At 42.1% G+C, this 25,472-nt stretch overlaps 1 protein-coding gene and 1 long non-coding RNA gene across 10 annotated transcripts in view; one reads left to right on the top strand and one right to left on the bottom strand.

Moving 5' to 3' along the window:
- Positions 1 to 24,722, top strand: LOC120733717. Its single transcript, XR_005695896.1, has 3 exons — positions 1 to 174; positions 2,261 to 2,263; positions 24,632 to 24,722. It is a non-coding gene; the product is annotated as an uncharacterized LOC120733717 (long non-coding RNA).
- LOC120733716 (transcription factor COE1-A-like) overlaps positions 1 to 25,472 on the bottom strand; it is a 90,100-nt gene that overhangs the window by 4,217 nt on the left and 60,411 nt on the right. For 7 of the 9 annotated variants that reach the window (XR_005695895.1, XR_005695894.1, XM_040032075.1 and 4 more), the window contains exons 10-15: positions 22,672 to 22,798; positions 13,958 to 14,046; positions 5,671 to 5,736; positions 5,424 to 5,586; positions 4,342 to 4,527; positions 1,399 to 1,596 (exon numbers count right to left, since the gene is read on the bottom strand). Coding sequence is in view for 7 of the 9 variants with exons in the window: in XM_040032075.1 (XP_039888009.1) it covers positions 1,399 to 1,596; positions 4,342 to 4,527; positions 5,424 to 5,586; positions 5,671 to 5,736; positions 13,958 to 14,046; positions 22,672 to 22,798 (829 nt within the window). In the remaining 2 variants the exon portion in view is untranslated. The remainder of the gene's footprint in view (positions 1 to 1,398; positions 1,597 to 4,341; positions 4,528 to 5,423; positions 5,587 to 5,670; positions 5,737 to 13,957; positions 14,047 to 22,671; positions 22,799 to 25,472) is intronic. The other 2 variants (XM_040032072.1, XM_040032076.1) reach the window with 1 other exon arrangement.

Genomic DNA, 25,472 nt, shown 5'->3' on the forward strand with positions numbered 1-25,472 from the left:
CTACAGTTTGGAAAGTAGCTGGATGGTGTTTGTAGACAAGACCGTCTACAGCAGGGGTAGGCAACTCCAGGCCTCGAGTGCCGGTGTCCTGCAGGTTTTAGATCCCACCCTGGGTTAACACACCTGAATCAAATGATTAGTTCATTACAAGGCCTCTGGAGAACTTCAAGACATGTTGAGGAGGTAATTTAGCCATTTAAGTCAGCTGTGTTGAATCAAGGACACGTCTAGTTCATGAAATCAGTCTATGTGACTGATTTCAACTAGGAACAGGCAGCAACCTCCAGCAACGTTAAACCAGCTGGTTAGGTAGCACATACCTTTCCATAGCAATGGCAAGCTGGCATCAGTTTGCCAACTAGTCTCTAGGCCTGTATGGCTGAGGCCTTGGGGAACCAAAAATATTCTGAGGGCTGCAAATGTTAACATCCAACACAGTTATTTAGCGTTTGTCTGATTTAGGGGAAGGTGGCTGTCATCTTTGTGGTTGTTTATGGCGTTTTAACCTTTATAGAGACTGCAACATTTCTTAATAGCAGCTGTATTTGTAAGTGTTGGATAATGTTTAGTCTGCTATGAAACAGAAGAGAAATGTTGCCTTGGTCTCATTCTGAGCTGCTATATAGCGCAATGTGACATGAGCTAGGACTGAAAGAAATACAGCATTGGATTCTTTTCTTGTTGCACTTGCAGCTTCATAAAATGCTGCCACTGACCCATTAACTGCACTTTTATAACACTGAATTAAAGTTCCGCGTTTACATTTTCCTTCCTTTTCCAGTCATAAACTTATGTCGGTGTATAAGGGCTATTCTAAGTGGCAAGGCACGAGAACTTTCCAGATTCAACTTAAAGATTTGGAAGGGGTATTTTTATTATTCAAAAGTGGCAAAGTTAAGAGAGGAGAATTAGTTTAGCATTTTTTAAGTTGGATAAGCCTCATTACACCACAGATATTGTTGCCTGTAGTGTTTCAGGCCTGTAGCGCAGAAAAGAGAAAATTAATACTAATGAGTGAAAGTCATTTTAGCCCAGAATCACCTTATTACCATAAGCATGCAGACTCTCGAGACTCTGACTTTGAATTGAGTCTATTTGGAATAGCATTGTACCCATTTTCATTACAATCCAGTCAATAGCTCTTCCGTTATTTCACTAATAAACAGGAACGCCACAGGGGATGTTGGGACCAGTTTGGACCAAAGAAACTCATTAATCTAAAATATTTAACCCTAAAACAGTGTGTGCATGTGCTCACAATGCAGTAAGGATCTGAGAGGAGTTAGAGGATGATGTGACAGACTAGTTGAAAAAACAGGAACGAAATCATCCTAAACTCATGTGCTGGGGAAAATCCTACCTCAAAGCACCATATGATAGACTAACATGCTAAATTACCTTGAAGCCCGTTGCCGTTGGCACTGGTGCAGGAGGGTGGAGGGGACGACGAGGGCCTGACTACCGGAGCAAAGGCGGACTTCTGTTTAACTGCTGCTGACACCATGTTGGCTGGAGAGAAGGAGAAGACACCAGAAGAGGAGGAGCAGTTGGAGGGAAGAGAGGTGGAGGAGGCCATAGTAGGACTGGATGGAACAACTGGAGAGACAGGAGAGAGCAGACAGAAATTAAAAGAAAAACGATTAAATCAGAATCAGAATCAGAATGGGGTTTATTGCCAAATGTTGAGCAGGTTTACAACATTAGGAAATTGCTGCGGTGCTTCAGTGCAAACATGGTGTCATAAATAACACTTAAATAGACATGGAAAAAATAAAAGTAGGGATAAGAATTAAAAGTGCTAAGTGGAAAGATATGTGCATGAGATATACATGAGATATATACATGAGAGTAAGAATTAAGAGTGCTACGTTGAAAGATATATACATGAGTGCAGGTGGTGATCAGTGCCAAACATGGAATGATACAGTGAACACAGCGTAGGGTCATGTGTTAGTGGCGGGGATAGTCAGATGGTTATGTTCATGTGTCCAACAGCAGAGGGGAAGAAACTGTTCTTATGGCGAGAGGTTCTGGTGCGAATGGACCGGAGCCTCCTGCCTGAGGGGAGCAGGTCAAACAGACTGTGACCAGGGTGAGAAGGGTCAGCTGAGATCCGAGCTGCACGCCGCAATGTCCTGGAGGTGTACAGGTCCTGCAAAGATGGGAGTCTGCAGCCAATCACCTTCTCAGCAGAGCGCACAACACGCTGCAGTCTTGTTTGTCCCTAATAGTGGCTCCAGCGTACCACACGGTGATGAAGGGGGTGGACCGATATGCGGTGTAGAACGCATCATCGTCCGTGTTGGCAGGTGACTTTCTTCAGCTGCTCGGAAGTACCCTTGCTGTCTTCTTGATGCCGAGGTGATTGTGGGCTCCCACTTCAGGTCCTGGTACTTGGTGGTACCAGGAAGCGGATGCGTCTGTGGCGGTGTCATCAATGGGGGGAGTGGGGCTGTTTGCAGTGTGCATCCTCTGAATGCGAAGGGGTGTGGTCTAAAAACATCAACACCCTATATCAGGTGGCATAATTATTAGGCAACTTCCTTTCCTTTGGCAAAATGGGTCAAAAGAAGGACTTGACAGGCTCAGAAAAGCTCAAAAATCGTGAGATATCCTTGCAGAGGGATGCAGCAGTCTCAAATTGCAAAGCCTTCTGAAGCGTGATCATCGAACAATCAAGCGTTTCATTCAAAATAGTCAACAGGGTCGCAAGAAGCGTGTGGAAAAACCAAGGCGCAAAATAACTCCCCATGAACTGAGAAAAGTCAAGCGTGCAGCTGCCAAGATGCCACTTGCCACCAGTTTGGCCATATTTCAGAGCTGCAACATCACTGGAGTGCCCAAAAGCACAAGGTGTGCAAGACTGGGCCAAGAAATATCTCAAGACTGGTTTTTCTAAGGTTTTATAGACTGATGAAATGAGAGTGAGTCTTGATGGGCCAGATGGATGGGCCCGTGGCTGGATTGGTAAAGGGCAGAGCGCTCCAGTCCGACTTAGACGCCAGCAAGGTGGAGGTGGAGTACTGGTTTGGGCTGGTATCATCAAAGATGAGCTTGTGGGGCCTTTTCGGGTTGAGGATGGAGTCAAGCTCAACTCCCAGTCCTACTGCCAGTTTCTGGAAGACACCTTCTTCAAGCAGTGGTACAGGAAGAAGTCTGCATCCTTCAAGAAAAACATGATTTTCATGCAGGACGATGCCCCATCACACGCGTCCAAGTACTCCACAGCATGGCTGGCAAGAAAGGGTATAAAAGAAGAAAAACTAATGACATGGCCACCTTGTTCACCTGATCTGAACCCCATTGAGAACCTGTGGTCCATCATCAAATGTGAGATTTACAAGGAGGGAAAACAGTACACCTCTCTGAACAGTGTCTGGGAGGCTGTGGTTGCTGCTGCACGCAATGTTGATGGTGAACAGATCAAAACACTGACAGAATCCATGGATGGCAGGCTTTTGAGTGTCCTTGCAAAGAAAGGTGGCTATATTGGTCGCTGATTTGTTTTTGTTTTGTTTTTGAATGTCAGAAATGTATATTTGTGAATGTGGAGATGTTATATTGGTTTCACTGGTAAAAATAAATAATTGAAATGGGTATATATTTGTTTTTTTTTAAGTTGCCTAGTCACCTGCACACACAGATATCCCCCTAAAATAGCTAAAACTAAAAACAAACTAAAAATATACTTCCAAAAACATTCAGCTTTGATATTAATGAGTTTTTTTCGGTTCATTGAGAACATGGTTGTTGTTCAATAATACAATTATTCCTCAAAAATACAACTTGCCTAATAATTCTGCACTCCCTGTATTGCATGTGGCTTAAAATGAACTTCATGGGAAGTGTCACCAGATGGTTCCAGTCTTCCAGTTTACTCTTCTCAAACAAAATAATCTCACTTCTCTCTACGTGGCTCCACTCTTCCCTCCCTCTCTGTTTTTTTTTTTGGTCTTTCCTTTCTGCTAAATGGAAATGGGATGCAATTAACCAACAGAGGGAGAAGAGGTGTGGCTGTCAGATAAAAGGCACTCTGGGAAGGAGGGAAGAGATGGACGGAGGACAAAATGGAGCGATGAGCCGTGAGTTGGTGATTGTTTTTGAAGACGCTGTGACAGAAAGCCCCATGGGGGAATCTCCACACAGCACATCTGAGACTTTCACTTTCTGTCCACAGGCATTTTGCGCGTGCGCGGTTCAGTATGCGTTTGTATGTGAGTGCATGGTGCTGCTTTCATCTGTGAGTCTGAAGGTACTGATGGTGTATGTGGGCAGTGTGGAGGACCTGAAATTAAATGGCAGCGGTGCAAACACATTGTAAAGGTGCACAGATCCACTCACTAGCATAAGGCGAGTTGGCTGCAGAGCCATTGAGGAAAGTGGGCGAGCCTCCCAGGTTGGTCATGCCGGTGTTGTTGGCGTAGCCATTCATGGTGCTGGTGACTGAGGTGTAACTGGTCTGCTGAGGTGTGGAGCTGGGCACGTAACCGTGGGGTGACACACTACTGCTGCTGCGCACAAAACCTGCTGGAAATACGGAAAAAGGACTGAAGTGATGCTAATTAAACTAATTTATAATACACATCTCCACACACGGGAAGTTTCAATTTAGCATTTCCCTGGTTGCAGAACAGAACTCCACAGAAAGTGGAACAGTGGAAGCATGGAGTGTGTGGACATTGAAGATTTCCAGGGCTTCCAGTGTAGCCAAAGAACAGACTTCCCGTTCCATGTATTGTTCTTTTTTTATAAATTAAAATTTAAAATAGTGAATAAACAAAACTAAATTGGCAATGGGCCTGAGGTAGAATTTCAGAAAATGAAACCCCTCTTTTGCTTTGCACAGTGATTTTTTTTTCCCTTGCCAAGAGGAAGATTGACATGGTTTGGACATGTGCAGAGGAGGGAAAGTGGATATAATGGACATAGGATGTTGAATATAGAGTTGCCAGGCAGGAAGAAAAGAGGAAGACCTCAGAGGAGGTTTGTGGATGTAGTGACATGCAGAGGTTTGGTGTGACAGAGGAGGATGCTTGGGATGATCCACTGTGGTGACCTCTATATGGAGCAGCCTAAAGAGGAAGAAGATGTAGCTGAAGCCTGTTTAAACATGATTGGTCAGTAGGTCAGGTAGCTCCAAACAGAGACCAGAGAGTTTGAGTCTTGCCTTCAGATTCTGTATATAAATATATATAATAAATATATATGTTTATAGAGATTAAATACTATGGGATGGCTGATAAAGAAACAAATATCCTGCCTTTGATTTAAAACCAAAAATTACAAAGTTCCCTGTAAACCTATTTTAAACATGTCCCTGCAAATATGTAATAAAATGAGCTCATATGGTGTTTTTAGGCTGCGCTGTAGCGATGTTAAGTATTTAATGGCAATTGCTAAACAGCATGATGACAAATTCTTACCCTGATTGGCTTGTGAGGGTTCGGATACGTTGACGGACAGCTGCCCGGTGAAAGAGTTGACTCCCATCATGCCACTGTGAGTTGAACTGGAAAGCTGGGTGTGACCTCGAGGAACGCTGTAAAGAGCTTCTGCGATGTCTGCTGCACGTTTGAGGATGATCTCCTGCAGGAAGAAGAAAGCGCTTTAGAATAAACACAATGGCAAAGTACTGATTTCCCTCTTTCCATGCGGTGTGTGTATGTGTACCTGGTTATTATGAGGCAAACCATAGAGGGCTTCCACCAGGTCTGCTGCTCTCTTCAGAATGACCTCCTGACACAAAGAGAGAGAAAAGTTGAAGACAGCAGCACGTATTACAGTTAATCACCTGTAACTGTCTCCTTCTTTCTACTTACATTTCCTTAAGAGACAGGAAGTATGAAAAACCTTGAATCCATAAAGTAAAATTGAGCTTCACACACATGAAGGCACACCCATAATTTCCACTTATAATAGTTGCTAAATGATACACATGTGCATTCCCTTTCCCCTTACTTCACATCCATTTTACCATCTACTCACGATAAACAAATTGCTCCTCAGTCCTTTTAAAGGCAGATTACCTGCTGTCAAGTCAAGTGCTTTTATGTGCCTGTGCATCTTAATGACATCTTAAGGTGACAGGTATTTAAAATATACTCTGAAGTCAATCTAAAGTGCTGCAGGCTCTTCTGCTGTGCATCTCTGTTCAAAATAGACCACAGTGTGAGTAGTTTCGGTCTCGTGCTGCTCTGTTTGTTTAACAGGCCAGGTGACCAATAAAGCCAGATTAAGCTAGTTTTCATTCACATTTTCTGGATCTTGTGATGGAAAGTGCAATCAGTTATTTGAGGATTTGATGCCTTCCCCTCCCCCACTTGTTCATGTCAGTCCTCCCCACACCCTCCCCTTCTTCTGCTTTCCTGGTCCAGCTTCAAGTGTTTCTCCTCCACTTCCTTTTTGCCATTTTGCACACACGCTGGGAATCGTCTCCTCCGTCTTCCACTCTGTTTTGCTCTTTTGCCAAGCCTCTTTATTGTTTCTCCTTGCTTCCTCACCCGCCCGCCCTCTTGGTTTCTTCCTCTTTCTCTCTGCGCCCACCCCGGGGTCTAAGGTGTCTTGTTTAACAGTTAATGTGTTGTCGTTTCCACAGCGTGAGGCTGCCCGGTGACAGAGAGAAAATTACTCTGTGCTTCACAGTATTAACCTGCACCGTGTGACACGCTCACACACGTACTTACAGTTGGCTGCATGTGTGCTCTCCTGCGAGTTTGTGCCTCGTGGAACATATTGCCTCTCCATCAGTGTGTGTCTGTGTGTGCGTGTGTGAGGTCACAGAGCCAGTCAGCAGTTTTAGTGTGCCTGTCCACGGTGCTAAATTCAATCTCTTACACATTATTATGGTCTGGCTGCCTCTCTGTTAACCTCTCATTATTAGACTGGTGAGCTGAGACACACACACACGCACACACACACACGCACGCACACGCACACGCACACACACACACACACAGAAATCTGATCCTGACTGTTCGAGTGGTTCCAGTAAGGCCAGTAGCTGATAAACGGGAAGGAAAGATGATCCTCTGGTAACATCATCATTATCAGGTCTGCAGGCTTTGGCTGCTACGTGATTCAAGTGTCTGGAATCGATGCACTCTGAATACTTTGTTCATATTTAGACGCACACATACATCACCTAATTAATCTTTCAGGTTGTGCTTGTCCGTAAATAGGAAAGTATGTTCGTCAGATTACCTCCTGGCTAATACAGATAAGTAACACTTCCAGCTACGTTTAACTGACGTGAATGAGACTTAACGGGTTGTCAAAAAGCCCAACAATCCAGTTTTGACGTCTTAAGGGCCTCGACAGCCTGCAGCCGCTTCAGAAACTAGGTAAAAAGTTCAAATTTGCTTAAAAAGTTGCACGTGTCTAAATATTTCAGGTTTCCGTTTATAAACTGCTCATCTGAGTTAGTGGCATACAGCTGATTGGGTGATTTACATGTAAAAGTTTAGGTACAGAGAGTGGACTTTATTACTTATTTGCATAATCCTGTCCAAGTTTAGATGTTTGCATGGATGCTTTTGACATGCAAATCACCAAATCAAAACTCACTGGGGTGTTTTTGGATCAACCACCTCCTTTGTGTTTCTGCCCATCAACTGCTGTCTCGGCTTACTGCGGATAATGATGAATTATGACAAGTGATGGAAACCATCTCTGAAATGTTTACTTGTTAACCATGAATCCTTTGTTTACTTTAATTGCTGCAATAAAGTCCAATTTTACAGCTTTTTATCTCTGCTTGATTCTTTCTTGATCATGCCACATTTCATCTGTTGTCAGGTATTTATGGAATATATACCTGACAAGCACTCATTTGTCATTTCATTTTTTTGTGTGTGTGTGTTTTTGTCACTTTTCCAACTCAACATTGGATCGAATAAAGGATGCAAGTCCTTGATTGAGTTTATATAACTGCTTCTCCAGACTTTTGTAACCTTTAGCATAATCTATTCCTGTCTGTTTCAGGTAAAAATGCAGACAAACAGGTCGTCTGCCAGACTCACAGAGAGAAAGAGAGAGAGGCGGGAGGTGAGCTAAAGGGAAGGCAGATCTGCTGGCAAAGAGAAAGAATAACAGGAGGTGTCTAGGTGCTTTTACTGTCTGAGTTATGACCAGCACTAATGCGATAACCATACATTACACACACACGCAGACACACACATGTTGTATGCATTAGGACCAGGAAATGCTGAGCCGAGTCTCTGCGGGGTCAGATGTGTGTGTAACGTGCGTGTGCCAGGCCGGCACAGACACGGCACACACATGACTTATTCCTCCCTAATGCTGGCACATTAGCTGCCCGATCCGCTTCTAATGCGCCATTAGGGATGCCGTACATGCAGGGTCACACCTCGCAGTGAGATGATGTCATACTTTACATGTGGGCTCACGGGAGATATCAGGTCCGATCACACACAGATACAGAGGTACTGACGTGTTCACTCATACACACGTCCTTTAGGGAGCGTTTCTTCTCTTGCTAAAAACGCGGCCAGATAGTGTTAGGACTTGAGGCTTCAGATTTTATTTCTTCTCATGGGTGGTGAGGTGGTGTCAACAAAGATATGTGTGACACACACACAGATTTAGAGTAGTTTCAAATTACTCATAATGGTGATGCTGATGACATGACCTCAGTTATGTACGACATCATCAAAAGGAGTTGCAGAGCAATGTCAGCTGAGTGAGTCACCAGAGGAAGTCACCACTCTTACAGGGGTGACACATACTGGTCAACCTTTAAAACCATGAACACCCAAAACCTGAACCTAAGGAAAAGAGAGAGACGTGTCTGTGTCGAATGATCCAACAAAAGGAAAATATGCTTCCCAAATAACCGTTTACAAAGAAAAGAAATGTGTGAACTGCACCAATTCACTTCCCCACACTGAAGCATCACCTGTTCATGTCTTTACCTTATAACATATACCACCATCATTGAGGTGACTGTTGTTGTGATTCGGCTCTATCTAAGTAAGACTGAATTGAAGTGAATTTGTGGACTTTACTTTTGAAGCCTCGAGTTGAGCGTCGCGTCACACCATGAGGGAGGAAGAGGCAGAGACACTGCATTCTCGGGTCCACCCTAAGCAAACCCAGACTTATCATCTTTTTTACTCTAGCAGGGAGGATAATTTTCAAAATGAACTTAATGAAACTTAATAGAAAAGTTTTTACTGAGGTAAAACATCGAGTGAGGACTGAGCAATCACTCACACAGATGACGAGCAGTGGGTGGGTGATGTGCACATGCAAAATTTGGCCCTTGATTTTACAAAATGTATCTTTACCCCAGATAGAAGCAAGATTATTATCTGAACAAATATAACCTTAAAATGGTGATCTGATGGGGAATTCTCATAACTATTCTTCAGGTTTTATGAATTAAAACCAGGTTAATGTTAAAAACGATGGAAACCACTATAGAAAAGTCGCTGACTTTTCAAAATAAAATGACACTCGTGATGTTGAAAACACAGCCTACTGTATGTGTCTTCAGGCGTAACCGTCCATATGTGCGTCGCTGTGTACAGAAAGTGTACGTGCACGTACATATGGCTGGATGTTGAAGAGATCACAGTGACACAAACTGGCAGCTGAATATTGCTGTGTGTTTGTGTGTGTGTGTGTGTTTGTGTGTGTGTAGCCAACAAAATCCCCTGAATGTTCACTGAACAATTATCGAATCGGCTGTCCACTGGTAATCCTCTCACACACTCCACTGCCCCGTCTGTTTGTCTGTCCGTCTGTCTTCTTTTTAGGCCTGGAAACAAACTCCTATAACTTCGATAAATGGGCTGATCGATTCTCAGGATGAGCAGCCAAGACTGTGGTGTGTGTACACGTGTGTGTGTCTGCATGTGTGTGGCTCTGGCGCCAACCGAAACACCCCCACTATATTCCATCGCCCAAACTTATCTCGCTCACCCGCTCACATGCACATACTCGCCATCATTATAACCATTTTCATATTGTTCTCTTATGTATCCAGCATCGCACTAACAGATAAGACAAATCCCCATGCAGTCCCTCCCTCTCTCTCTCTCTCCCTCTCTCTTTGGTGAGCAGCAATAATGAAGTCTCAGTTTGATCGACCACACGGCTACAAAATGATGAATTACCCAGCGACGGCCACACACATGCATCACACACACAAAGACACACTCACACACAGAAGCAGATACAAGCATGTGCGATGAACCTTGATCTAAAGTGGGAGCACTGACGGTATAACACAGTTAATAACAAAGAAAGTACAGACTGTATTCAAATAAAGTCTGGCTTTAAAAGCTTTCTGTCATCAGAATGATCTCTTTCTTTTTTTTGTAAATTGGCTCCACAGTGCTGTAAGCCTCAGAGAAATGCATGAACAGAGGTGAGGGGGAGATGGGATTGTACACTTGTTTTTCTCAGACTTTTGTCAATCATTGTCTAATTTCAAAAGTGATCTGAACTCATTTGCCATGTTTTTCACCCTTTACCCTGTGCCTGAAGAAACTGTGACATGTCCCTTGGTGAACAGACGCTTATTATCTTAAACCTCACTTCTCATGCTCCCGAAGAACTTCATCTTGATCTCACCACGACTGAAAATCTCTGGGAGATGCTTCATGTTTGGCTTTGATTAATTCTTTATCATCTGTTGCTTCAGTGTGACACCTGATCAATGCACGGCATTACTTTGGTTGCTCTGATTGTAGCTTTATATAAAAATATTTTCCATGGCTTCAATAATGAGCCTGACCAGTTTTGATGGGAGTAAAAAAATAAAATAAAATAAAACAAGGACACGACCAAAAAAAAACAGGCCAAGAAAAAAATACTTTATGGTGCTTTGGGGTAGGATGTGATAATATTTGGTTCTAAAGGTATTTATGGATACATTTATTTGCTCGGCGTGCTCATTTGTTTTTTTTTTAACTGACAAACTTAAACCAAAAAAAGAAAATATGTCAACTAAGGGTGAGATAAGGCAAGATTGTTCAACTCCCCCTTTAAATATTTCACTTTTCATCACTTTTCTCATGAAGAGTTTTTTGGATTAAGGAATGCACACCTGCTATGTGCAAGAAGAATAAACAGAAGAAAAAAACTTAATTAGCATCCAGTGTTGCCAGTTAGTTAAGTGGCAATTTTGTCACATTACCAGCATATTTTGCAGAAAGCTTCAACTCAAACACAGCAGATTTTTCAGTGTGGTCTAAGTTTATTATTCCCCCCCTTTTCGATTTCATGTGAAACACAACAAAACAAGCTGGAAGCATTATGTATTACATGTTAGCAGGGCGTGTCTCTTGCTCACAAATTAAGCAGAAAGTTCGATTATGCTTGAAAAAGTGAGTCAGTCACTTCTCTGACTCAGCCTTTACCAGAAGCTCCTACTAACATCACTTATGGTATTGCACGCTTCAGGTTGTGAACCTCATTTCCTGCACAGATTTTTCTGCAGCACTTATTGCATTTATAGTAAGCTGAAACAGGACAGGCCTGCTCAGAAAAGCTTTTAAAAGAGTTAAATCTTCTCTGATGGGCTGGCTTCATTCCTCATCTCCATCCCTGACTGCGATAACTTTTTGCACAATGTATGCTGTATTTATGTTAAGCCTTAAAAATGCAAAACACATTTTCAATCTGCCCAGTGCAACACAACAAACAACAAATGGACCATAGGTAATGAGTTACACTGAACTATCTTAAAACTGCCTGCATACGCAGACCATTAAAGAGGTGCCTGTTTAACCAGTGCAAAAATATACTGAAATTAACTGTTCCTATTCTTGAGAAGTATTGAACCATTGGCGTCATGGACCAGGAGAGTGACTCACAACTCACAACTCACAACAGTGAGCTGCATAATATCCCATTGTTTGGGTTGTAAATGGATTTAAATGTGTTCTTTAAAGCAGTGACTTGAAAAACTTGTCCAAATAACAATCATACTACTATATCACCCATGATTAAATGGTTAAGACAAAATGTTGATGGTCATACCCCTACAGCTGCGATCCATCCTCAGACAAGACTATGAATATTTGTGCACGGTGAATATAGTATAGGTTTGAGTAGGGAAATAGCATGGTTATGGGATAAAGCGAAGATAGAGTTAGGCGGCAATGTTAAGAACAGATTGTTGCTACCGTAGATTACTTGGACAAAAGTACTGGGCTGCACCTCTTAGATCCTACATCTGACTTACATTTAATTTTAGATGTTTTTCGGTCCATTGTCACTGCTGTATAAAATCAAGCACGTTCTAAAGAGCTCACTGAGTTTCAGAGTGGTACTGTAGTAGGATGCCACCAATGCAACAAGTCAGTTTGGGAAGTTTCCACAGAAACTCAGACACAAAGTGACAGACCGGGTAAAGTTACAGAGTGGGGCTGCTGAGTGCTGAGCTCCAGTGCATAAAAACTGCTAACGCTCTGCTGATTCAAAAGCTGATAAGCTACAAACCCCCTTCAGCATTAAAATCAGCACAAATAACGTGGTCTAGGAGCTTCATGACATGGGTTTCCATGTTCGAGCAGCTCCTGGGGGTGTTATCACCAAACTAAAGCAGAACTTTTAGGAGAAAGTCTTTCCACTTGGCAGTCATCTTAAAAAGCCCCTGGGGAGTTATCAGTAACAAGGACAAACTTTTATCTCATTGAAAAAGGAGAAAGCTACAACTTTAATCTTAATGATCAGTTATATCAAAATGCATGTATGGAACTACTGCTGATATCTGAGAAAAGTTACTGACTTTGCCACAAATAAGGTTTTAAAAGTTTTCCCGCCTTAAAGGTCACATTTTGTACTGTACATGTGACCTTTTTTTTTTTTTTTTTTACTATTTTACACCTTAATTTATGGCGCAGATATTATCTGTGTCTCTGGCTCATCTCAGCAGAGCACTGTAAACCTTAAGAATAAGAAAAAATGATAATTACACTCAGCTACATGTTCACTATGACATCCAGGACCCCATCCAGGGTGGCTGTAGAGCAGGCTGTAGGTAGTAGAGCAGGTCACCTACTATACAGAAGGTTGATGTTTTGATCCTCATCATCTCATTTCTAAACTTGACCGTACTGTAGGTTTATACCAGCTTTTAAGCAACAGTGAGCTCATTACTGTTTACCATAAGTGAAAGCAACAAATCCACCAGTTATGTTTATTGTGTAACGTATTGAACACGTTCCCACGGTGATGGTGGACATTACATCTGATTGATAACACATGTGGTTGATCCAGGGTGTCACCATGACCGTGATGACACAGCTGTATCACCACATCCATCACATCGTGACCAGCGCCCACTCTTTGATGATGTCACAGCAAAGACAGCCAATCATGGACTAGTTCCAGCAGGAATGGCGAACCAATCAACAGCAGCTGTTTACAAGGGCATGACCTCTGCCTTCACAGATACACAATTTCAGACTTGAAACAGGTCGACTTGTGAGCTCACACACACACACACACACACACACACTTTGAGAGAAGTCATCCTGCATGTACAGAGCAAGATGACAGAGTTTGGTATCAAAGCGGAGCTCATCGTTTGGTGCTAATTGTTTACATCTGCTGAACCTTTAAACACGCTGCTTGATCTCCAGCTGATAAACAAATAATCAGATATGACTCTCTGATCTGGAAGAGATTCAAGCACTCACCCTGTAAATGTGGAGCTAAGAAACTGACACACAAAGGGTTCACAAAGAGGTAAAAGAACAGCCCACAGGAGATTTAAAAACACATATTCTCGTCAGAAATATAAAAAACAAGCATATACAAAGCAAATAAAATATAAGCACAAAGTTCTTTCATTCACATCTTTGTAAAGCTACAGTTTCTGTCCTTTTTGAAATATCCCTAAACAAAAGATAAGTTCTTGTTTTATTCTAAGTCCAACAAGCTGTGGTACAAATGGGCAAGTTGTGAATGTGAACTGTTTCGGTACCTTTGGCAGCCTCTCAGGGTCACCAGGGTGCCGAGGAATGACCTTCTGTAGCCTCTGGAAGCCGTAGTCGATGGTGGGTTCGTTTAACGCTGGAGAGGACAAAGAGAAACAGAAACAGAGGGAATAAGTAATATGGAAATTTCCTGAGAACAACTGGAAACACTCCATCTCCAGTGTTGACATCATGCTGCACTTGTGGGTGTAGCTGGAAAGTTTTCTGACATAAACCCATAACTCAATAACTGGGAGTTTAAATCTTTCAACTTTGCACCTGCATTGAGTGTTTATTCAGCCAATCAGTGGCTACACAAACAAGCTGTGGACACAACTCTAAATCACTACCTGTTAAATTCATGCTGCAAACTTGTCAGCACAAAGTGCCACTTTACACATTATATTTGTGTCCATCTAAATCCATCTTTCAGGCTAGACCTCCACCAACTCCTGCTGGATATTACAGGCTCACTCTAATATGTTCATCACTTAGCTGCTAACAGGAGGGGAAAGCACTTTATGGCTCTTTATTACCTTCAAATTTCACGACTGGATCTTACCACTACTGTACGGAGGAGGAGGATGCTTTTTTTCAGATTTCAGGGTTTTTTTGGTGCAGGAGTCTCTTTGGAACTGATTCAACCAAGCGACAGCCAACGACCTCCATCAACCCTCACCAACAAGTCAGGGAAAACAGATTTTTATCCCTAGCTACTGGAGGCTAAAAGGGGTGCCCCAACTAGTCTTTAGGCCTTAGACTTGGTTTGCTAAAAATAAAATACTCATCTGGTAAAGGCAGACCTAATTCATTTTAGCCCTCAGATAGATATTGTGGGTCTCTGTAGCTACTTGCTTCTGTATATGTTCCTGAAGGGAGTCTCAGAGACAGGTAGTATTTATCTATTTTACTCTAAATTATGTGATAGACATGCAAGTCATGTAACTCATATCTTAATATAAAAATACAGATTGCATCCTTTAAAAAGCACTTTACCACAATCCCAAAGGCTTCCTGTCACAACAACAACAATATTGTAGCTTCTTTACCACATTTTTTTATAGGCTACACATGTATGATAAGATTTTCCATCAGCCTTTCACTTCTTGTTCCACCATCTGTTGTTTCTAGAAATGTCAGCTTTGCTTTTTTCCATGTGCTTTTAACCACTTTTACGGTCTGAAGCAATTTTGCTGATTTGCAGCAAAATCCCACTGGTGTCATATATTGTAAAATGTACAACTAGGGACTGGTCATGAACCTTGAGAGGTAAAAACAGAGCTCACTCTCACCTCTTGCTTTAAGTCATCAGGAAGATGACTTTCCTACAAGATTTACATTTAGCAGAATATGTCTGTGTGTTTCTTGGGGGCAAAGTCAGACAATAAACTCATATTTGTATAAATTAATGGTGATTTACGATAAACCAAAAATTCAAAGGCCTTCCCATTCATCGCCTCAACCTCCTAGTAGTTCAGCGGATAAACGATAAGTCAAAAGATGCTATACTTTTCTCAAAAACAACAAGTTAGAGTAGCACCTTTAATGCTCTTGTTGCCGGTGCTCAGCCTGAGCGTGCATAAACAGACAGGATCACAACATCTATGGCAATCAGCAGGGGGAGATCTCACCAGAGAGGAGAGAGGATGACATCTCATTTTTGTGACATTTTGTTCCCAAGGAACACGCTGGTATCAAGAAGCGGTTTTTTTGGGTTTTTTTCTGGCAAAACTGGGTTGGAAAATAATGAACCTGCTCAGCATGAGCCAACAGAAGCCTGGAAGTTAGAGATGAGGGCTTGTGACTGAGAGGTCGGCAGTTCAAAATCGGGCTGGGAAACTGTAACTGAGAAAAATACATCTCTCAGCAACTACTGTGGATATTCTCCCGAAGCAGAACGCTGTTAAATGTTGAATGCTTGACTTCAGATTTTAAATTTATAAAACTTGAAGAAAGCCTAGCTGTTAAGAAAACGTGCTGAATTAAAGCTGAATTGTGTTTCTTCAGATGCATGTAAGAGAACAAAAACAGGCCAAACAGACCTGTTTCTTTTATGCCTTTATTCTACACTCTGGGCATCACATGGGACTATAACGTCACTGAGTAGCAACATCAAATTCAAGTTTAAGATCACCGGTCACTTTATCAGACACACTAATATCAGGTATGACTCCCTTGTGTCTTCTGAACTGCTTTAAGTCTTCACGGCACAGATTTAACAAGGTGCTGGAAACATTTCTGAGAGATTTTGGTCCATATTGACATGACAGCATCAAACAGTTGCTGCAGTTTCATCCATGATTTCAATCTCCCTGCTCCATCACATCCCAAAGGTGTTTTACTGGATTGAAATCTGTTGACCGTGAATACCATTTGAGTACAGTCAACTTATTATTATATTCAAGAAACTAGTTTGAGATGTTTTGAACTTTGCAACATGGCATGCTATTGTGCAAAGAAAAAGCCATCTGAAGATGGGTACACTGTGGTCATAAAGGGATGGACATGAGGCTGTGACAATGTTCAGTTGTAATAATGTCCCCTAAGCCTTTACATTACCACAGCTGCCATGAACAGCTAAACTTCAGCAGGTCGTCTTGACCACATCTACAATCCTTAAGGCAATAAGGTGCTTCCATGTGTTTGGCTGATCAGATATTTACTTTAATGAGCAATTGAACATATGTCCCTGATGGCAGTGAGTATATTTCTGCACCGCTATTTGAGACATCTACAGTTGCCTTGCATAGTTTTAGCTTTATTTATTAAGGTTTTACCTCTGCAAAGCACTGCAGAGCTACATAAATATAATCTACAATAAATACATACATACCTTAAAACATAAGCATTAACTCTGGGGAGGCGGCCCAGTCTAACTGATATTACACTGTCATTATTAATGGTAGCAGACCTGATAGAGTGCAGGCGGTTAATGCAAATATGTGCAGAGATGGATAAACCTGGTGCAGTCGCTAATGGTGTCAAAAGCACTTGTATGATAATAACACTGCAGGTGTATAATCTAAAGGGTTTTAAAGAGCGTTTAGTGTTCACTTTAATGTCCCAATTACAGCCCTCTGCAGTCTTTACACAATCAATATGTCACTCAAGTAGAGACATGAAAGCTCTGTCAGTCAGGATGACAGCTTTAAAGGATTTTCTGTGTTTATTTATATGTGCTGAACATGTGTCTTCACCCCATTTTTCGACCCATGAATGCTTAAGTTGAGTTAAAGAATAAGTGTAGAAAAAAAGACAAAGACAAATGGACACATGAATGGATGCACAGTAGGTGTGGGCTGCAGAGGGTGTGTCTGCACGTGTGTGATGTCCAAGTGTGCAGCTGCAGTGATATCGGGTACTTTCCACATCCAGCACTATTAAATTAGTTGCAGCTGAATATCTTGTGTTGTTTTCTAGTTTCTCTGTGTGTGTGTGTGTTTTAGATATATGTCTGTTTTATTATCACATCACACCCAAGTTTCTGGTTTCTGTTATGTCCTGAACCGCAATTTGTTAGCAAGATAACTTCATAAATTGCAGAGCTATAAAAACACCAGATGTTAAACTGTCATGGACAGTACTTCTCCCTGCTTCAAGGAAAGTTTTTGGACAAATTATGATTTTTAAGATCCACATATGATAATTATGTGAACATGATGGAGTGGTCTGGAAGGAAGTAGGTCAAGGAGGAGCAGAGGAGCGAGAAGAAATGAAAGCAGAAAAGAATAGAATCAGGTGAGAGGTGGCGAAAGGAGTGAAGAGAGCTTGTGTTCAAGCAATAAAAACAGACAAAGCCGAAAACTAAACTTAGTCATAGTTGAGAAAAACAAAAATTAGAAAAACAGCTGCCTAACAGTCAGCGGGATATCAACTGCCAAAATTAACTGCCAGTGTCAGATCCACGCTCCCTGTACATCTCTAGAGACGATGCCAACTGTAATATCACACACACACACACGCACACACACACATTCATGTACAAATATACAAAAGCATGACTTTGAGCGGTTTCAGTACCTTAGGCCTCAAGTATCTCCAACTGACTCTTTATTAATAGAACTAAATGTTTTTTTAAAGCGGGAATGTTTGCGTATTTATGGATTCATGTATCTCTGTAGTTACATGTACAGTGTGTGTGAATTTTGAAGCAAAAAGTTCAGGTTTCCCAAAAGATTTAGCAGTTTCTTAATGCACAGAAGCAACAACATCACCCAACAGAACTCACTCCAGTGGTTACACATCAGCTATAAAAGGCATTAGTAGTATCAGATTAGGTTCACTTACCATAGAAATGCTGACAACTACAATCAGTTGGGGGGTCTCCAGATGCCAGTTTTGACATAAGGACATAGAGTACAGTGGTGTGAAAAAGTATTTGCCTCCTTCATGGCTTCTTAGTTTTTTGCATATATTTCACACTTACTGGGTAACTGGGTAAATGCAAAATGAAGTTTTTAAATGATGATTTCACTTATTAAGGGAAAAAAGTTATCCAAGCTTACCTGTCCCTGTGTGAAAACATAACTGCCCCTTAAGGCTATTAATTGGTTGTGCCAACCTTAGCAGCAAGAACTGCAATCAAGTGTTTGCAAAAACTGGCAATGAGTGTTTCAAGTTGCTGTGGAGGGGTTTTGGCCCGCTCTTCTTAACAGAATTGTTTTAATTCATCCACACTCAAAGATATCCGAGTAGGAATGACCTGTTTAAGGTCAGACCACAGCACTGGATTTAAGTCCAGGCTTTGACTAGGCCACTCCAGAACCTTTATTTTGTTTTTTGAGGTGTTCAGAGGCGGACTTGCTGGTGGGTATCAGATTATTGTCCTGCTGTGTAATGTAAGTGTGTTTCAGTTTAAGGGCAAGAACTGATGGCCAGACATTCGACCTTCAGGGTTTTCTGGTAGAGCAGAATTCATGGTTCCATCTTTTATGGCAAGTCTTCTACACCCTGAAGCAGCAAAGCAGCCCTAGACCATAGCACTACCACCACCATGTTTGGTGGTTGCTATGATGTTCTTTTCATGAAATGATGTGTTAGTTTTATGCAGATCTAACAGGAGTTAAACCTTCCAAAAAGTTTAACCTTTGTCTCGTCAGTCCACAGAATATTCTCCCCAAAGTCATCATCCAGATGTCTCAGATGTCTTTGACAAAATGAGACAAGCTGTTTTCTCCTCAGAACTCTCCAATTGATGCCATTATTGTTCAGTCTCTTTCTTATTGTTGAAGCATGAACTCTGACCTTAACTTAGGCAAGTGAGACCTGCAGGTCTTCAGATGTTTTTTTAGGTTCTTTTGTGACCTCCTGGATAAGTTGTTGACGCGCTCTTGGAGTTTCATCGTTCCAAGTTTTCTCCATTTGTGGATAATGGCTCTGACTGGAGTCCCAAAGACTTAGAACTCGCTTGTAACCCTTTCCAGACTAATACATGCCACTGACTTTGTTTCTCAGTTGTTTCTTTACATTGTTGCATGATGTGTTGGTTTTTGAGAGGAGATCTCCTTTCGGCGCTTTTCCCTTTCTACTTGGTTTATTATTTGTTTAATGTTCAAATTTGTCAACAATATCTGAAAATGTGATAAATATGCAAAAAGGAGTCAGGAAGGGGGCAAATACATTTCATAGCACCGTGTTAATCCAATGATATGAGTTGTGTCAATGGTGAGTCTAAAAAAAGATAAACAGCTTCAAGACGGTGGACGATTTGGTGACACTGAAGCTTGAACCTGTTTCATCTCGACAAATCCTGCCACCCTTCTGCCTGTGAAATCATCACTGCATGACTCCCTCCTCTCCCCTCCTCCTACTCTCTTCCGCTTCATCTCCTTCCTTTTTTCTTAACTACACCTTCTGCCACTTTTATCCGTCCATCCATTCTTCCACCGCCCCTCCATCCTCCAGCCTAGTTCTTCCTCCAGAGTCCAGAGCTGCCATCAGATCAATACTCATTGAAGTTTCATGAGGACAGGCCATCCACTCCTGTTTCACAATAAAATGTGAACAGAGGAGGGAGACAGAAGAGAAGACGTGGGGGTGGTGGGAAAGAGTGCAGCAAGCTGTATGTCTAGGATTTCTCATGTGCATTTATTGTAAAATGGCGATGTTTTTCTAGTTATCTTTGGGTGGTGTTGAAACAAAAGAATGTGCAGAAAGAGGAAAAACAATGGGGTAAAAGAGCAGGAGGGGAGGGAAGCGAGTGAAATTGGGTGGGTGAAAGGACAGAGGGGACTGATGTAAAAGGAGAAAAAGAAGAAGAAAAGGAGGAGGAGAAGAGGAGGTGTGGTGATATTGATTCGCTGGCCAGCCAGCAGTTCAATACCACTGAATTATTGCTTCATTCTTCTCCTTATGAGATGAGATCTCTTTCTCCCGAGCTCGTCTTCTCTCTGTGACTTTCCGTGTGTTTGTATATGTGTCTATGTACGATGAGTGTATCTGCATGTGTGTATCAGTATATGTGATCCACTTATGAGCGGATCGATACTTTACAATCTGGTTTTAAAAATCCACCTTTCTTCCTATGCACCCCCCCTCCTTTTTATGCATCTCCAGCTTTCTGTTTTTAATCTCTCTATTTCTCACTTCTCCCGTCTCCAAGCGAGGTTGTTTGGAAAAGTGAAGAAAAAAAGTGTAAAATTGTCACCATTTTTCAAATTTCTCTAAAAGTTTCTGAGCTTTCTGAGTTTTTCTTTTTCAGCTGTTGATAATAAATCAGCTCTTTATACGAGTGTGTGTCCACACATGCGTTCATAATGCCAGCATTTATTGATTGTCACTTTGTACCTTTGTGTGTTTATAGTTTATGGTGTGTGATGTCGAGAATGTTAATTTTTCCCATCGGGCAGATGAGGCAGCCATACGGCACCATGTGTGCATGTAGAGTGTGTGTATGTGTGTTTGTATGTGTGTGTGTGTTTGTATGTGTGTGTGTGTGTGTGTGTGTGTATACATATGTGGTAGACCATCTGTTTACCAGACTAGTCACCATCTTTCCCTCATATCACTCTGATTTACAATTACTTTAAACTCCTGCCCCTGTTTGAAAGTGTGTGTGGTAAGTTGTGTAAGACATGACCCCATGTAAGTGTGGCTTTGCGTGCGTTTTTACGTGTGGTGTGTGCGCGCGCGCGTTTTTTTGCACATGTGTGCTCGTGAGTATGTTTAATTGCGCAGCCCTTACACCCAGAGGCAACCACAGCTTAAGCGTTGAAAAACCACCACAGCCAATCAGCTTTCACCACCCTGACCTTTCACCAGTGACTTCTAGCAAGGAGTCAACCTCGAGGCGGGATCAGGCAACCGCACTAACGGATCGCGTTTCCTGGGTCACATGTTGAAGCCATTAGCCAATCGCAAGGTCACGAGTGGGTCATCTCCGCCCAATAGGAGCAGCAGTTAGATGCCAGACGGACCAATTACCAGCCGGCTAGCCTCAGGGTCACAAAGATGTTGCGTCTGAAGAACACTGAAGTAAGCTGGAGATCTTTTACAAAGGAACTACCTTTAAAAGAAACTCACATCGCCTGACATTTTACTCCTCAAAATTTTGTACAGCCATCATCTAACAAAATCCTGATTGTGGGTCTGCCATTTAAGCTTATAATTGCTACGTTTTTTTGTGGTGATAGCTGCGATTTCTGGAAAACGTCCAACACAGAAGCCCATTTTTCTTAAATTGTACAATCCCGACTGGTCTAAAGCAGTGAAGTGCTTGCATTTGTCCTTCCTTTTTCAGTTACTTCCCTAATACTGTTCTTCCTCTATGACTTTTTGTTGGGCATTATCATGGAATACACATTGAGCTTAATTTAATCAAATAAAGCACGGAAAGCTAAAATGCAGACTTCATCACTTTCTTCTCACCTTTTGAGCAGGAAATATTAGAGATTTTATGTACTTGTCCCCAAGAGTAAAACTCACATTTATTCATTGTAAGTTTTTTTTCCATCTTCATTGATCATGTTTAAATCCTCTTGTAATGTTGGCGTCATTAAATGTCTCAAGACTCCAAGAATTTCTATGGCAGCTACAATTTCCCCCCCCCCTTGTCTGTGAATCTGTGAATGACGTCATCGTTATGGTGTGATGGAGCCATGTTGAGCGGATCAATACCAGACATCACATCACCTCCATCCATTTCCACATGTATGTGCAAAATAACGCACACACGCATGCTTTCTCTCCTTTTCCTGCAGTACTCCGTTTAGCAGGAAAATGCTCACTCAAAGTCAACAATCCGGTCAGAAACGTGTGTGTTTGTGTGTGTGCGTTTAATGTGCGTTAGTAAACTGGGTGTTCTGGATGATTTCACTAATAGTTTCAGTATGGAGGGCTATAAAGAGCAGACTGTTTAATTGTAGCTGGTTTTAACGAGCCTCTGATTATGGCAACATTCTAACGAGTGTGGGTCGTTAATGTTGACTAATCTACAGTCATTAGTTCAACACTGTCTGGCCTGAGAGTGAACTACAACTCATAGATGTTATTCACACACACACACACACACACACACGCACATTCAGACACAGTCTCTCTCACTCTCTCTCCAACATGTACAAACACACAAATGCACATACAAAAGCTTATATATGCAAACACACCTTTTCACTAACCTACAATGACAAATTAGACAGTTTTCATATTAGAAGAAGAAAAACATATTTTAATTAAGACAATACAGTAAATTGTATGTGTGTGTAACTGTGTTCTTTGAACCTACCTGTGTATATGAACCTCCCTGGTGTGCCTTTGCAGAACTGTTTAGACTTGTAAGACAGAGTGACCTCTACAACCCCAGGGATGTGTCTGGGAGGCGTCTGCACCCGGATGGCATGTGGTGTAATCAGCTAGAAAAGCAAGGAACAGAGTACCAAGAGTCAAATCACCAAAAGAATCAAGAAGAATGACGTATTAAACATCGGGACAACACAGCATCTTTAGTTCTTAATGTTGTGCAGTTATTTTTCATGAATAGAGAAAACCTATCTCCACTGATAAAAAAAAAAAAGATGTTTCCTTTAAATCTAGTAATTCAGTCGCAGATTTATATAAACCTGCATACTGAAGCTTTGCTCTAAACTTTATTTTAGTTGTTGGGTTGGAGATTGATCACTTGTTAATGATGTGAAATTGATCTCTAGCTGACCTGGTTTTATATTTGAATTTAATGCATTTTTGCATTAGTCTGAATTTGAAGGTGGCATTTGGAGCAAAACCACTGATTCCTTTTTTCATTATTAGCTAAGATTTAAAATGAGTCATAGAGTCGTCATCAGCAAGTGTGAGCACCTCTATAAAAGCAGAGGTTTTGGCAGGTTTCCTGGTCCGGAGCGTTCAGGTGTGTGTTGACACAATGCCACAATCTTGCCAGGAGTGGTCTCAGCAAAGTCACCCCAAGGTCAGACCATGCAATGCTTGGGAAATTGTGAAAGTGCACCCAAGACTCTACAGCCCTCAGTTAGCATGTTAAATGTTGAAGTTCACAACAACACGAGCAGAAAAACACACAGAAAAAAGAAATAAAAAGTGTGGCTTGTTTGCCTCTTTCTAAAAGCCTCTGTCTAAAAAGAACATGGCAACATGGCTTAGGTTTACAAAGTTGCATCTGAACAAACCACAAGACTTCTGGAACAATGTCCCTTAGACCAACAAGACCATAATGGAGATGTTTGGCCATAATGCAGAAATACCAACTGTCAAACACAGTAGTGCAGGGGTGATGACTTGGGCTTTTCTTGCAGCCACAGGACCTGGACACCTTACAATCATTGAGTCGACCACGAACTCCTTTGTATACCAAATGTTCTAGAGTAAGATGTGGGGACATTCGTCCAACAGCTAAGTTTTGGCCCAGTTGGGTCATGCAACAGAACAATGATGGGGGTGGCAAAATGGTGCATTAGTTAGCACCGTCACTTCACAGCAAGAAAGGCTTGGATTTGAATGCACATGATGTGGCCTTTCCGTGTGGAGTTTGCATACTCGGGGTTTTCCCACAGTCCAAAGACATGCATGTTACATAAACGGGTGATCCTAAACCAGGGGTGGGCAATTCCAGGCCTCGAGGGCCGGTGTCCTGCAGGTTTTAGATCTCACCTTGGGTCAACACACCTGAATCACATGATTATGTCATGGTCTCCGTGCCTGCCCAGTCGGCCCCACAAGGCTACATTTGCTGTTTCTGTTCTCTCCCTCTCTGCCTGGGCGGAGCTCACTGTGGGCTCCCGCCCTTGGCCCACACACACACACCTGACAACAATCACCTGTCATCACCGGGAGCACTATTTGAGGCTGGAACACAGATCCTCTCGTCGCTGGATGATTGTACTACTGACGTTAGTGTTCTCACAGCTCCTGTGGACTTGTGCTTCATAATTCGTGATTTGTGATTAGTTGGTGACTTTCCTTCTCTTCTACCTCAGATCTTCCCCCCCGGACCTGCGACCTCCCTGCCGTGTGAACGTGTGTGAGTGTGAGCAAAGAAGACGTGAGCGAGTGTGAGAGAGCTACCCTGTGATTCCCCGGAGTTTTGGATCCCTTCACTGTACATATATTGCACTGGCACTGTAAATAAACTACACCTTGGAGACACCTAACCGCTCTGCGTTTGAGTCCCTGTAACCAGATCGTGACAGATTAGTTCGTTACCAGGCCTCTGGAGCACTTCAGGACATGTCGAGGAGCTAATTTAGCCATTTAAATCAGCTGTGTTGGTTCAAGGACACATCTAAAACCTGCAGGGACACTGGCCCTCGAGGCCTGGAGTTGCCCACCCCTGTTCTAAACCGTCCGTAGCTGTGAATGTGAGTGTGATTTATTGCCTGTCTCTTTGTGTTTAGCTTGCGGTAGACTGGCGACCTGTCCAAGGTGTAACCCACCTATCGCCCACTGACAGCTGGGATGTGTTCCAGTAGAAGACGATGGACAGAACAACGGTGCTGAAATGGCCCTAGTCAAAGTGCAGACCTCAACTCGGTTCAAATGCTGTGGCAGGACCTTAAGGGAGCTGTGACATGAACTAATTGTGGTAAACCTCAATAAATGACGATGACAGAATTGCTCCACAATGATGACAGTATGTTACTTGACTTAGTTTGAAATGGACCACAAGTTTAGGGTAAATAAAAAGAAAATAGAAATGAACTAAATCCTGACCTCCCAGCATCTCTGTTTATACCAGGAGGAAGATAAATCATTGTTTTTGAGTCATATTCGAGACACACTCGAACCAGTTATAACATATTTATGGATGCTTTTCAAAATATCTGTTAAGGGTTTTGAAAAAAAAGTAGACAGGATGGAGAGATACAGACAAACCCCACTTGGCAAACATGTAATGACTTTCCACCGACGGACCTTTTTCAAACTGTGTTTTCTTGCTTCGAAATCAATAATCAGGTTGAGTGCAAATGAAGCATTTGGTTGGCTAAAATCCATTCGAAGGATGGAATGAGGAACGCCAAGAGAGCTGAGTCAGTTTGAACTGAACTGAGACTCTGTACACATGTTAGTGAGTGTAAG

This window comes from Simochromis diagramma, unplaced genomic scaffold (genome assembly GCF_900408965.1).
Source record: "Simochromis diagramma unplaced genomic scaffold, fSimDia1.1 OVJJ01000216.1, whole genome shotgun sequence".
Lineage (NCBI taxonomy): Eukaryota > Metazoa > Chordata > Actinopteri > Cichliformes > Cichlidae > Simochromis > Simochromis diagramma.